Here is an 11,488-nt window from a genome sequence, read left to right as displayed (position 1 = left end):
AATTAAAATTATAAATTAAAACAGTCATAACAATAAATTACAAACTCTCGTTAAATCGTAATTGTTAACGCTAAAATATACGCTATAAGTGGCGACAATAGCGTTCATTACAGTCCAACTTAACATACAATCAGATGGGCGTGCAATTACAGCGACTATTTACAATGCACGAAACACAAGTAGACTTAATGACGACGCTCGAATAGTAAACTGTGTGCTCCAGGAAGACCACGTATATTTTTTTAATTAGGAAACCGGCTCGGTAAAAGCAGCCTTCCGTCATCGACGTAGACACAGGAAAGCATCATCGATGTGTATTAATGAAGCCGAGGCACGGATCGGTCGGGTATGCGCGCACGCCGGCCAGTATTACCGCGCATTTCAAACGATACACTCGCGAACTGCAAATGTATTTTCCAAAAACCCCCGAGGTCAATGACACAAGTTCGGAAGGACTCGAAATGTTACGGTTCTAATCGATTCTCGTATTCATGATCGATTTGCTGAGGTGGTTAGCGATATTCTAGTGTTTTGTTTAGTTTCAATGAAGGTAATGGGATGGGAACCGCTCAATTGTTTAATGGTTTTACTTTTACTTGTATGTCAAACAGTTGGTGCATTGTTTTTGTTTCATTAAGTATTATGCGGATGGATCTTGTCTATATAAGAGACCGCTACAGAGAAATAAACCATTAGATCAAGTTTTATAGTGGCCGACAGATAGTGTTCAATGGCTATAGGAATTCTGACACGATCATTAAATTCCGGTAAAGAACAATTATTTTACATAACTATCATAGAGAAAGTTTTCATTTAAATGCACGCTACATTGGTGGTGTAAATTGTTTACATAGTGAACCTAATTAATTCGTAACAGTTGCTCATTTGTTTTATTTTCTTTGTTGGTTCATCTAATGGTTATCATTAAATGATAACCCCTTTTTCGATTTTTTACCCAATTTATAAAGAGTATCTTGTTAATGAAATACTGTGCAAATAATTGAACATAAAGAATACATTGATACTAACTTTTTTTTGACTCGCGAACTATAAACAATAATCTTACACGCCCAGAATGATGAAAAAGCTAACTTAATAACAGTTCATTTGAATTTGGCGGTTGCCGAAATCATTTCGAAGAAACTAATAGTTTCCGGCGAACGAAAAAAACGTAATTTCATTCATCGATTCGTAATACGATTTGGTAATACAAAAAACAATAACAGATTTGAAAAGAACAATTCAAAGCACCTAACGTTTGATAAAAACAAATGACAAATACGTAAACAATCGAAATTTTCAGATGTACGCTTGATGGACTGAAGTACATACATGAACAAAAGTGGTTTAAATAAGACAGTAAAGATGTATACAAAAGTGTTAGTGATGCTAATAGCGGTGTCTCTGATGCCAATGGTCCTATCGAGGACGCGGCGGTATTCAAGAATGCAATCAAACACATTATACAAGATCAGATGTGATTTGAAGTGCTTTGACATGAGTAAGGAGGAGAAGCCGCTGGTAAGTGAACACTGTGATTATTTTTATAACAATCGTGTTGGAAACAATTAATTGAAAGAGATGTGCTGAAAAGGATTGATATTTAACAAACGTGAGAATAAGAATGTCAAAGATTTGAAGGGTGGAAAAAGAGATGACGTACTTAGGAATTATTTAAGTTGCTTAGGTTGCAACAAATCGGGCTCGGTCATTCTATGCTGAAAATAATTTATGATAGTTTCAAAGCAGCTTAGTTAAAGCTTATACAAGGTTTGATTAATGACTAACTCAACATAGTTTATAGGACGAAGCAACGTAAACAATATTAACTATAATTTTTGGTGTAAAAAGCTTGAAATAGATATATACCCAAGTGTATCCTTAATAGAAAAGAACTTCTGACTTAACAAGAATATAAGTACTCAAGCTTAATTAAATCCTTAGTAATAAATTAGAACTTCATTCAATTAACTTATCTAGATCAATCTACAAACACAGCAATAAGGAAATCGTAATAAACAATCAATGCAATGATTTATGAAGCAGGGAAAACCCAGTTTGCCTCGAAACCGCGAAATAAATAGGTGCTCAAAAGTGTCATAGGCACACTTATAGGTTCATTGAGCCGAAACGATCAAGTGGTTCTAGATAGTCACGATTGCATGTTTATGTTAATCCACAAAAAATACGTTACGCATACGACGCGGTATTTAAGCTAAATCAAAAAAAAAAGTTTGCCAAGATAGCTGTCACTGAGATCACGATTTAACAAGTTCTCGGAACAGATATAAACGCAATGAAAAAAAAGAAGAAAAGGAACGTAAAACAAAATACAATCAAGATCAAGATTGCAACGAGTAGTTAGCAAAAATAAATACATAATAATCCCGCGGCTCGAGTGTTATATAACCAGAGCACAACTGGCTGTGGCCTGAAAAGGGCACAATGTGCTAATTCGAGCACCGCAAAAAGGAATTATACGGGCTTGTGTCAGGGCAAAAAATTGTGTGCGACGACATGTAGAACAAAAGACAGTCGCATTCTGATTGCGCCGTATGTCGGGAGTTAACGAGCTCGAATCCTAAGCTAGATTTTTTCACAAGTCAACCGCAGTTGACCTGAGATAATTTTAATACGTTTTGCCGACCTGTTTACGAGCTGTCATAAAACTACTACTAGAACACAAACGTGAACAACCGTAAAGATTTCATCAGAATCATGGTCTGTCCTGGTAAATTTTAATCAGTAGGCACATCCTGGTTTGTTTAGGCAAAACTTTGATTTTACTGAACTCTGAAAGGCTACAGAGATTATTGCTAAAGACTTCCTCTTTCTAACAATGATAACTGCTGCCTATTCTTATTTAGATAGTTTTCTATGACCCTTTGTTTTGAAAACACGTAAAGGTCTGTCAAATGTAGTACATCGTAGTACAGCGAAATTCTACATGCGCAGTATAAAATTAACACGTCAACCATGAATAAGTGCAGTTCAATGGAATTCTTAGTTGGTTACTACCGTGGGCACGCTAATTATCTGAAGATACTAATGAGTTTGAAGTAACAGAAGTTTACTAAATGAATGCCCCTATTCACTAAGTGGCGAGACCTGTCCGCTATAGAAGAACATTACAATACTTCCAGACAGTGCAGAAAAAACCTAACAAACGTATTCCTACTTTAAACAATACTGTCTGGTTTAAAAATAGTTTTTGAATACAGTGCAAGTGCTCTTAGAATCATGGCATCATTTTGATGCAAACTCATTTCAGTCTTAACCATGACTTGCGGCTGCATTGACCTCTGCTATCATTAAATCTTTAACTACTCTTGAAACAAGTTCAGTATCAGCCATCTATAGATACTAATACATAGTGCTATGTTTTGACTTTTGAAAATTATAATGCGCTCATCACAGATGAAACCATTCCAATACTTGAAGATCCATTTAGACAAGTCATTTACTTGGTCAGTAACATTGGACGAGAACTTAATATAAAAATTTAACGTGCATTGCTCTTTTTTAAAAGGGTAGTAATCAAACGATTTCTCACAAAATCTGTATCCCCAGTGCAAATCACAATGCCGGACACACGAGGAGAAGCCGGGCACGTGTCCAATATCAGACACGCCGAAGTGGGAAGCGGCGTGTGTGGAGGCATGTAACTCTGATGCTCAGTGTGATGGCACGCAAAGATGCTGCCGTCATTCCTGCGGGTCTACGTGCAGCGAACCTGTGGATCTCTTGACTGTTCCTGGTAAAGCACTTCAACTGGCTAGAAAGTTACTACAGACAGATAGTGTCCGCGGCAGTGGTTTTATACTGATCTGCATGCTGCCGGCATCTTCTTTCTCCTGCCCTGTTCCCAAATATTACTTGGGGTCGGCGCAATATGTCATTTTCTTCCATTTTCCCCTGTCACTCGTCATACTGACACTCACTCCCTTCCTATTCATATCATCTTTCAGGCAATCCATCCATCTTTTCTTAGGTCTTCCTCTTCCTCTCCATCCATCTACATTCATACTTAGCACACACTTTGTTGCATGCGTATCATCCCTCCTCATTACATGTCCATACCACGACAATCTTCTACTTCTCATCTTTTCTGTAACTGGCGCTACTTTCAGACTTCCTCTAATGTAATCATTCCTCACTTTATCCATTCTTGTAACACCACACATCCATCTCAGCATTCTCATTTCTGTTACATGCACTCTCTTCTCGTCCGTCTTTTTCAATGCCCAACACTCCGATCCATACAGGACGACAGGTCTAATGACGGATTTGTAAATTTTGCCCTTCAGTTTGAGGGGCATCCGCGGGTCACAAATAGCGCTAGTTACCTGTCGCCACTTCATCCATCCAGTATTGATCCGATGCGTAACGTCCCTGTTCACCTCACCGTCACTTTGGACGAGTGAACCAAGGTACCGGAAGTCGGAGCAAACTGGTAGGGGCATGCCGGCTAGGGTTATGGTTATGGTTATGGTTTGCATGCTGCCGGCATAAATCACATAATATGGGAAAGAAAATTCAAGCTGGGCTGGTAGGAATACTCGTGACAATATGTATCGTAGCTTTAAGGCTGCCTGTAAACAGAGGTTTAGCCAGGGTGCGGTGCGGAGAAATAGAGAAACATTGAGCTTGGTTATATATTTTATAACTAAGCTCAATGCTTTGCTATTGGTTTTTATTTCTCCGATACTCCTCCTCACTCTATTTCTGACAGGTAGTCTATTGGTTCTAAGAGTATAGCTTGAATTATCTTTCAATAACAATTTTCTTTTCTTATTACTGTAAGGTACAAGATTCTTATTGCTGTAAGGCACAAGATGGATATAGCTTTGGTGCCCTCTCTTAAAAACTTACAAAGTCAACTAATAGGGGGCAGTATTTTTTTTTTCCATAAACTTAATTAGGTAATTATTATCCCTTAGATATAGATATTTTTGTTAGGATAGGTTGTAAACACTCATTCATAGCCTGAAATCATAAATCATTCTTAATATAGAACGCCTACCGAATGAAGATTAAAAAAATATAGAGGCGCCACAAAAAACGTTAATGGAGAGGCGCCAGTTTTTGTTGTTCATAATGTTCTAAGTATATTAGTGTTATTATCTAGAACATCATTAGTGATGAAGGCTTTTTCAGTACCTACATTAAAGTGTGTATGATTCAATTTATCAAGTAACTTATATACTCTATGATGTATTTATTATAAACACGTCTGATGCTATTTCAGTTACAATCGAAGGAGAAACCTACTCAAAAATATTAGAATTTAAAACGGGTATTGTCAATATAAACCTTGCCTCCAGTTAGTCAATACGTATAAAACATCAGAGAATCAAAAGATCCTAATATAATCCCGTGTTTTTTCCCCAGGACTCCCAGCCATGCCAGTCATAGGAGAACCCAAAGAGAAGAAACGAGCAGTTGTCATCAGATGGTCTAGCGGTGTGGGGGATGTGGCAAGGGCGGTCCCTGGTCCCGTCTTCTATGTTCTAGAGGAACAACACCATCTGGGACCAAAGTATGAAGAAGTGAGATTAGGAGACTGGAATTTATTGTTGAGGACGAATAAGTAAGTGAATGGTAGCCTTTTTAACTCTATCATGTGATGAAGGACTCGATGATAGAGACATGTGTATACAATCTTAGGCGGTTTGCTGTTGATCATAGGAAACTGGATCTAACTGAGAATCGCTTGAATCCAAAAAAGAAGACATGCCATTTTAGAAAACGATATAACACAAGTTTATTTTGAACATAGACAAATGTAACTTAAAATGAACTTATACACCTTAAAAGTGATAAATGGCATCAAAAAATTCACTGTCACTAGGTAATGTACCCAAAAGGTTGGCAGCGTTGCCAAGTTGTCTGTAACTGCTTAGATATTATAGGAATCTCAGACTGCTGTTATTTCTGAAAATATCTAATCCATTTTCCATTCTCAATAGTAGGAAAATGTGTTGTACCTATTCAAAATATCCATTTCAATTTTCATTATGTATAACGTTATGTCACGCGATCGCCCAGCGCGAAGTAGAAAGTGATCGAATACTCTATTATGTACGAACAAGATCTAGTTTATAGCAACAAGTCACACTTAGTTAATGGACGATAACGTTACATTCACATAACTGAAATATTACAGAATTATGCAACCAATAAGAACAATTTGACAATAAAAATGTTATGCATAAAATTTGGTGTGTCGACCCAATTACCTTTCTATGGACTTGTACTAACATTATAAAAAATCACGATATCGAAGATCATTTCCGTTTACTTGATTGGGTATGAAAGTTCCTTTGAGAAGGTCTATAACATTAAAGATAATTAGGTGATAGAAATACCTACAAAGAACATTTATTAACGCTCATAGTCTCGGAATTGTCCTAAATGTCCTAAATAAACGATTGGTGCCTAAAGTAATGACGAGAGTACGGTTGATGGTCCCAAAGGCCTTTTATTCACAAGTCACCTATTATTCCTAGTCATATTATTCCTATTTACAACATTGAAAAGTATTTAGAAAATCTTTTATCCTTACAACAATTATTTTATCAATAAATTACAGCAATTGAAAAAAGTTAAGTGAAAAGCAGTGACGACAGTTTACGCGGTTCCCACGCTGAGCTAGTACCTTTAATAAACTAATGTTTCTTGTCTCTTTGTCAGCTCTTTAAGTGCTAAGACTACAAAAACTAGACAATATTGTTAATTAGTTAGAACAAGGAACCATTTCAAACAATACACGAAGAGAATAAAATAAGGGGAAACATACCTCGGCTTTCTTTTAATAGAGATGCTTTGTCTTTGTAGGTAATGTTATGATAGCATTAGTCATATCCGGGATTATTTTATCGGCTTTAAAATAAACATATGAGTTCTATACTTTGTCTTACAATGGATGTTTTGTACTCAGGTAGGGTACTTATGCGTTGTACAGCATTGTAACTGCACATTGTTTCCTGAGATGGACACATTTTGGCACTTAACTTGTTGTGCAGCTTGATGTTTTGAAGCAAGTCCAAGGGGACTGACTAGTATGGCAATGCTTAACATATTCGTTTTAAATATTGTTTACAAAACAGTCCCCCAACAAGTCCACAAAGAAGGATAACCTTCACAACGTTTACCCTCTTTATTTTCTCTGCAGGACCAAGGTATCACTTCGAAATGCCTTGAAACCGGGCCGTTGGTATCGGTTCCGAGTGGCAGCGGTCAGTGCTTCTGGCACGCGAGGATTCTCAGCACCTAGTCCTGCCTTCACGCCAAGGCGAGGTCCTCGCCCGCCGCCGTCGCCGAAGAAACTTAAAGTTAAACCTGTTCGAGAGGAGAATGGTAAGTGCCGTGAAAAAATAACTATGTGTAAGTTAAAAAAAAATACCAACCCATATTGAGCAAGCGTGGTATATGGTATGTTCGATGTCTGATTATGGGAAATGGAAATCGGAAAAAAAAATGGCATTGTATCTTGTGTAATAGTGTTTATCTAGAGTAGGAATATGTTCCTAACCATTGAGGTAGGTACCAAATCGTTTCTGCTATTATAGGTAGGTCAAGACTAAGTTCGAACAATTTACGTAATCGGGTCTCGAAATATTTGTAGAAGCTCACGTGCCAATCGACTATTGGCATTTTGATTACCCCTTTCGCAAGAGTGGATATCTAATAGACCGGAACAACGCACACGACGACACAATCACCCTATATTTGGACAAGATCTGACCAAACCATCGCCTGAGACAAATCGGCATTATTCGATAGTAGGCCCTTTGTGTGATGTTTATCCTACTATTGAACCAACGTGAATAAAAATAATATAATCTCTTGAAACATACCTACGCTTTCTCGAAATTCTTTTACGCTGAAGATTCTGAAAGTAAGAGGAAAAATTATCTTGTTCCCGGAATTTCATCGGATTTATTATGATAGGAACGGTGAAGGCAACTTCTTACAATAAAGGCAGCAGATTTTTTCTGTTTATTTTCGTACAATCTCAGATTTTTATTATTTTTCCAGGCACTGTTACCGTAAGACTGGAATGGAAGGAGCCACATTCAGACTTGCCAGTGATGAGGTATAAGGTGTTTTGGAGTAGGCGAGTTAAGGGGTTGGGAGGAGAACTGGATTCAGTGCTCGTCAACCACCAAACGGTGCCTAAGGTACGGCAGACAAGAGAAGGTCTTCGATTGTAATAAAACGCACCATAGCTACTGATGGTTATTTAATGACTGTTGTCTTTTGTTTCAGGACCAAAACTTCATAGAAATCAAGGACTTGCAACCAAACTCAATGTATTTCTTACAAGTGCAAACCATCAGTCAATTTGGTCTGGGAAAACTTCGCAGCGACAAGGCATCTATTTTCTACAACACCACAAGCTTAACACGTAAATAAAGACATTATTCTGAACCCGCAGGCCCAACCAAATAAGCATATCCCACGTTCATTAACGTTGAAATTTAAATTAGGTAGCTTATACACTCGAGTTCTCTAGGGACGCGATTAAAACCTAACCCAGCTAGTGCTTACCTGATAAACAAAATACAATCGAAACAGTTAAAAATTCAACCAGATTCGTGGAACGTGGCAGCAGCGACCTAGTTCTATTCTCCAATGGATGTAGTACATAACGAAGTGCTTTGGCGCGCCATCTAAATAATTTAAGTAGTCATTCCGCCGCTGAATTACAAATTGAAAGGGTTAAGAGAATGTAGGCCTTAAGGCACGCGATTAAACTGCGATACTATAAGCCGTAGATACCTACTCTCTGGTTTCGCCGACTTACCAAATATTTTTCTCTAAACATTCTTCATCATCTGGCCCAACAACACTTCTTATCATTTCTCGTTCGTGCGGGCGGGAGTCCAAATTCTTTCGTAATTCATCGTCTGTTTAGCCCAACTATGAAGTTTTCATCATCTGACCTTCATAATAATATAAACCATGTATCATGATAATACCTACCCCTTGCTGTTCAACAACGTTTTGGCTTATGAATACCTAGGTAGCTGCGGCAGCCAAGATTTTCAATTGAGCCAAGAAATAAAAAATAAATTAGACCATAAATGTATCCAGCTACTTATTTAAGAACTCACTTGTTTTCAGAACCTCCCCCCGCGCCCCTTCAGAGACGCGACAGTAAAAAGATAAAAGGGTTGTGCCTACATAAAATTGTGTGGTTCAACCACAAAATAAAGGCAAGAATCGGATGGCAGCCCCTTCCCAACGTTTACGAGCAACCTGGAAGGTAATTTTCTATCTAGCTCCATGAAACACAGATAGGAAACTTCTATTGAAAAGTTTAGGTCAATCATGCTACCGATTTTTCCCCAATTTTGAACCATTTTGAAGAAAAAGTTACAATAAAAAAAAAAATGTCTGGCCTATCCTCAATAAAAATACTTTTTTAAAGATGCTTCTAAAAGAAACAAAATCTATATTTACTGACTACTCAAGCTAGTTGTATGAAATAAAAATTACAATAGTCTAGATATATTTCAATAACTTGTTGAATAATGTTATGTGTACCAACATATGTCTATTTATTAAATTCCAGGTATTACGTCCACTGGAAAACGATTAAATGTAACGATCCCAAAAAACTACGATCAGAAGGCCTAAGCGCTATAACAGAGGTAATTTTTAACTAGATTTTATATAAATGAAATACAAGCCTTTCAATCAATAATTTCAATTCCTAGAATTTTAAATTAGGAACAGTGTGAAGGTTGCTGCAGGTTAAAAAGTGCGGCAAAATTTAGTGTTGCCACTACTAAGAAAGCTACCTAAAGCGAAGAAAGGGCAAAACTGAACGATAACCTGGTATAGTCCGTGCTTACACATACACATCGCACTGATCCCCCAAATTACATTTATCTTAAAAAAGATTTTATACTGTGTATTCCGAGTTGCCATTAGGTGTTACATGAATGATATAGGCCTCGTTAAGATCTGTAAAATATACAAATTTCCCAACGAAAATGCATGAAAGAATCATATAAATATAAATGGACGGTGAGGAATATACCTTTTTTCGTCACCTCGGTCTAAAATACTCCCCAAGGCTTAAAGTGCTTATGTCAAGGTCTAAAGTTTAAAACTCTCCCCCAAGGGGATCCGGAGTTTCTCCCAGTTGATGCTGTATGTATATTGCCACCAGTCGGACGATATTATTCGATCAGTTATATTAAAATTGCTTGTAATTTATCACGTACACTCCTACAAATATTTTGTTTTCATTACAGTACCTATGTATGCAATTTATATGACTTCAAAAGTCAATTACATACTTACATAAATAAAAATTATTACCTATCTAAATCTTTAAGTAAAAATGTCTGCTAATTGGAATGGCTGGGCTCCGTCTTTCCACTAGGTTATCGACCAATTTTGGGACATTTGTTTGTAAACTATAGCGAATTATTTTGTATTTTCAATATTTTTTTTCTTTCAGCAAACCACCTTTGAACTATACGAATTGGAATATCAATGCAGTTATAAGGTTAATGTTAATTCAATGCCACGGGTAAGAATTCCAGACTCAGAATTATCTATACATGTTCCTGCCTGTGAATATTTCAAGCGGAAAGTTAATACTACTGTGATTAATTGTAACAACATTTGATTATAAAAATAATAAAAACGACTGAAGTGTTCCAAGCTGTTAAGTTGGAAATAGTTGATAAATAAGTAGTAATTGTTTTATGTATACTATGACATAGAGAACTACGTGCCGAAACATAATTTCGTTATTTTTAGTATTAAGTTGGACTTAAAAAAACTGTTACTTTAAGTAGATGTAAGCAGTTATAAATTTTTACACGTAGACAGTATTTTTTTGGAAATAAACATAAAGCTCTTTCATGTTTATTAAGAAAAAACAAAACTATGACATTTTATTTATTAAAAATATTGAAAATTACCTGTTGTCTTTTTTCTTTGTATGCACAGATTTTTTTTAAATAAAAAGAAAGACTTCTTTTCTCTTCAGTAAAATATAAATATTTTGTCACTACATCAAACTTTTAAAAGTTCACTATAGTAATGAAATTATTCCCAAGCATGACATTTATAATACTTCTTCATTCGTCACGAATGGCTTAATAATGCTTTATATAATAATGCTTTATATAATAAAGCATTATTTATTTATTTTGTAGCATGATTCGTGAAACCATTTTCAAGAAATAGTAGATTTGGTTTTTCTTACCTGGCAACATTTTGCATCGACAATATCTCATTCTGTGGCTAAGTTCGCTCAGGACATTTGCAACCCTCAGAATGTCAAAAGTAAATAAAAAGAATATTTTGTGAAATAAATTAAATATATTACAATTACCACACTTTTTGCTAATATTTACTGACCTGCACCTATTGTGTTATTATTTACTATCTTCACAACTTAAGTGTTATTCAATAGTGTCGTTTACAAGTCTTATTGGAAAATTTCGCGAATGAGATCATT

General features: G+C 36.3%; 1 protein-coding gene across 4 annotated transcripts; it reads left to right on the top strand.

Moving 5' to 3' along the window:
- The first annotated feature begins 371 nt into the window (after positions 1-371).
- On the top strand, positions 372-10,945 carry LOC124645542 (anosmin-1). 4 transcript variants are annotated; one of them, XM_047185354.1, is made up of 10 exons: positions 372-508; positions 1,304-1,521; positions 3,571-3,757; positions 5,392-5,590; positions 7,175-7,359; positions 8,041-8,183; positions 8,272-8,410; positions 9,130-9,271; positions 9,581-9,659; positions 10,478-10,945. In XM_047185354.1, exons 2-10 carry the CDS (start codon positions 1,333-1,335, stop codon positions 10,646-10,648), a joined length of 1,434 nt encoding a protein of 477 aa, XP_047041310.1. In that variant the 5' UTR covers positions 372-508; positions 1,304-1,332; the 3' UTR covers positions 10,649-10,945. The 4 variants fall into 4 exon arrangements, with proteins under 4 accessions (XP_047041310.1, XP_047041308.1, XP_047041311.1 ...); XM_047185352.1 differs by having other exon boundaries at positions 372-550; XM_047185355.1 differs by having other exon boundaries at positions 373-511.
- The last annotated feature ends 543 nt before the right edge of the window (positions 10,946-11,488 follow it).

Source organism: Helicoverpa zea, unplaced genomic scaffold (genome assembly GCF_022581195.2).
Source record: "Helicoverpa zea isolate HzStark_Cry1AcR unplaced genomic scaffold, ilHelZeax1.1 pri_000016Farrow_1_scaff_4_deb, whole genome shotgun sequence".
In the NCBI taxonomy this organism is placed as follows: domain Eukaryota; kingdom Metazoa; phylum Arthropoda; class Insecta; order Lepidoptera; family Noctuidae; genus Helicoverpa; species Helicoverpa zea.
The sequence above is the reverse complement of the archived record's forward strand: the minus strand, read 5'-3'. Positions and strand labels throughout refer to the sequence as shown.

Bases quoted from the DNA above. Each gene is read 5' to 3' on its own strand.
- LOC124645542 (XM_047185354.1), top strand. From the start codon at position 1,333: ATGAACAAAAGTGGTTTAAATAAGACAGTAAAGATGTATACAAAAGTG. The intron at 9,272-9,580 runs GTAATTTTCTAT...ATTAAATTCCAG, and splicing joins GTTTACGAGCAACCTGGAAG to GTATTACGTCCACTGGAAAA. The intron at 9,660-10,477 runs GTAATTTTTAAC...TTTTTCTTTCAG, and splicing joins GCCTAAGCGCTATAACAGAG to CAAACCACCTTTGAACTATA.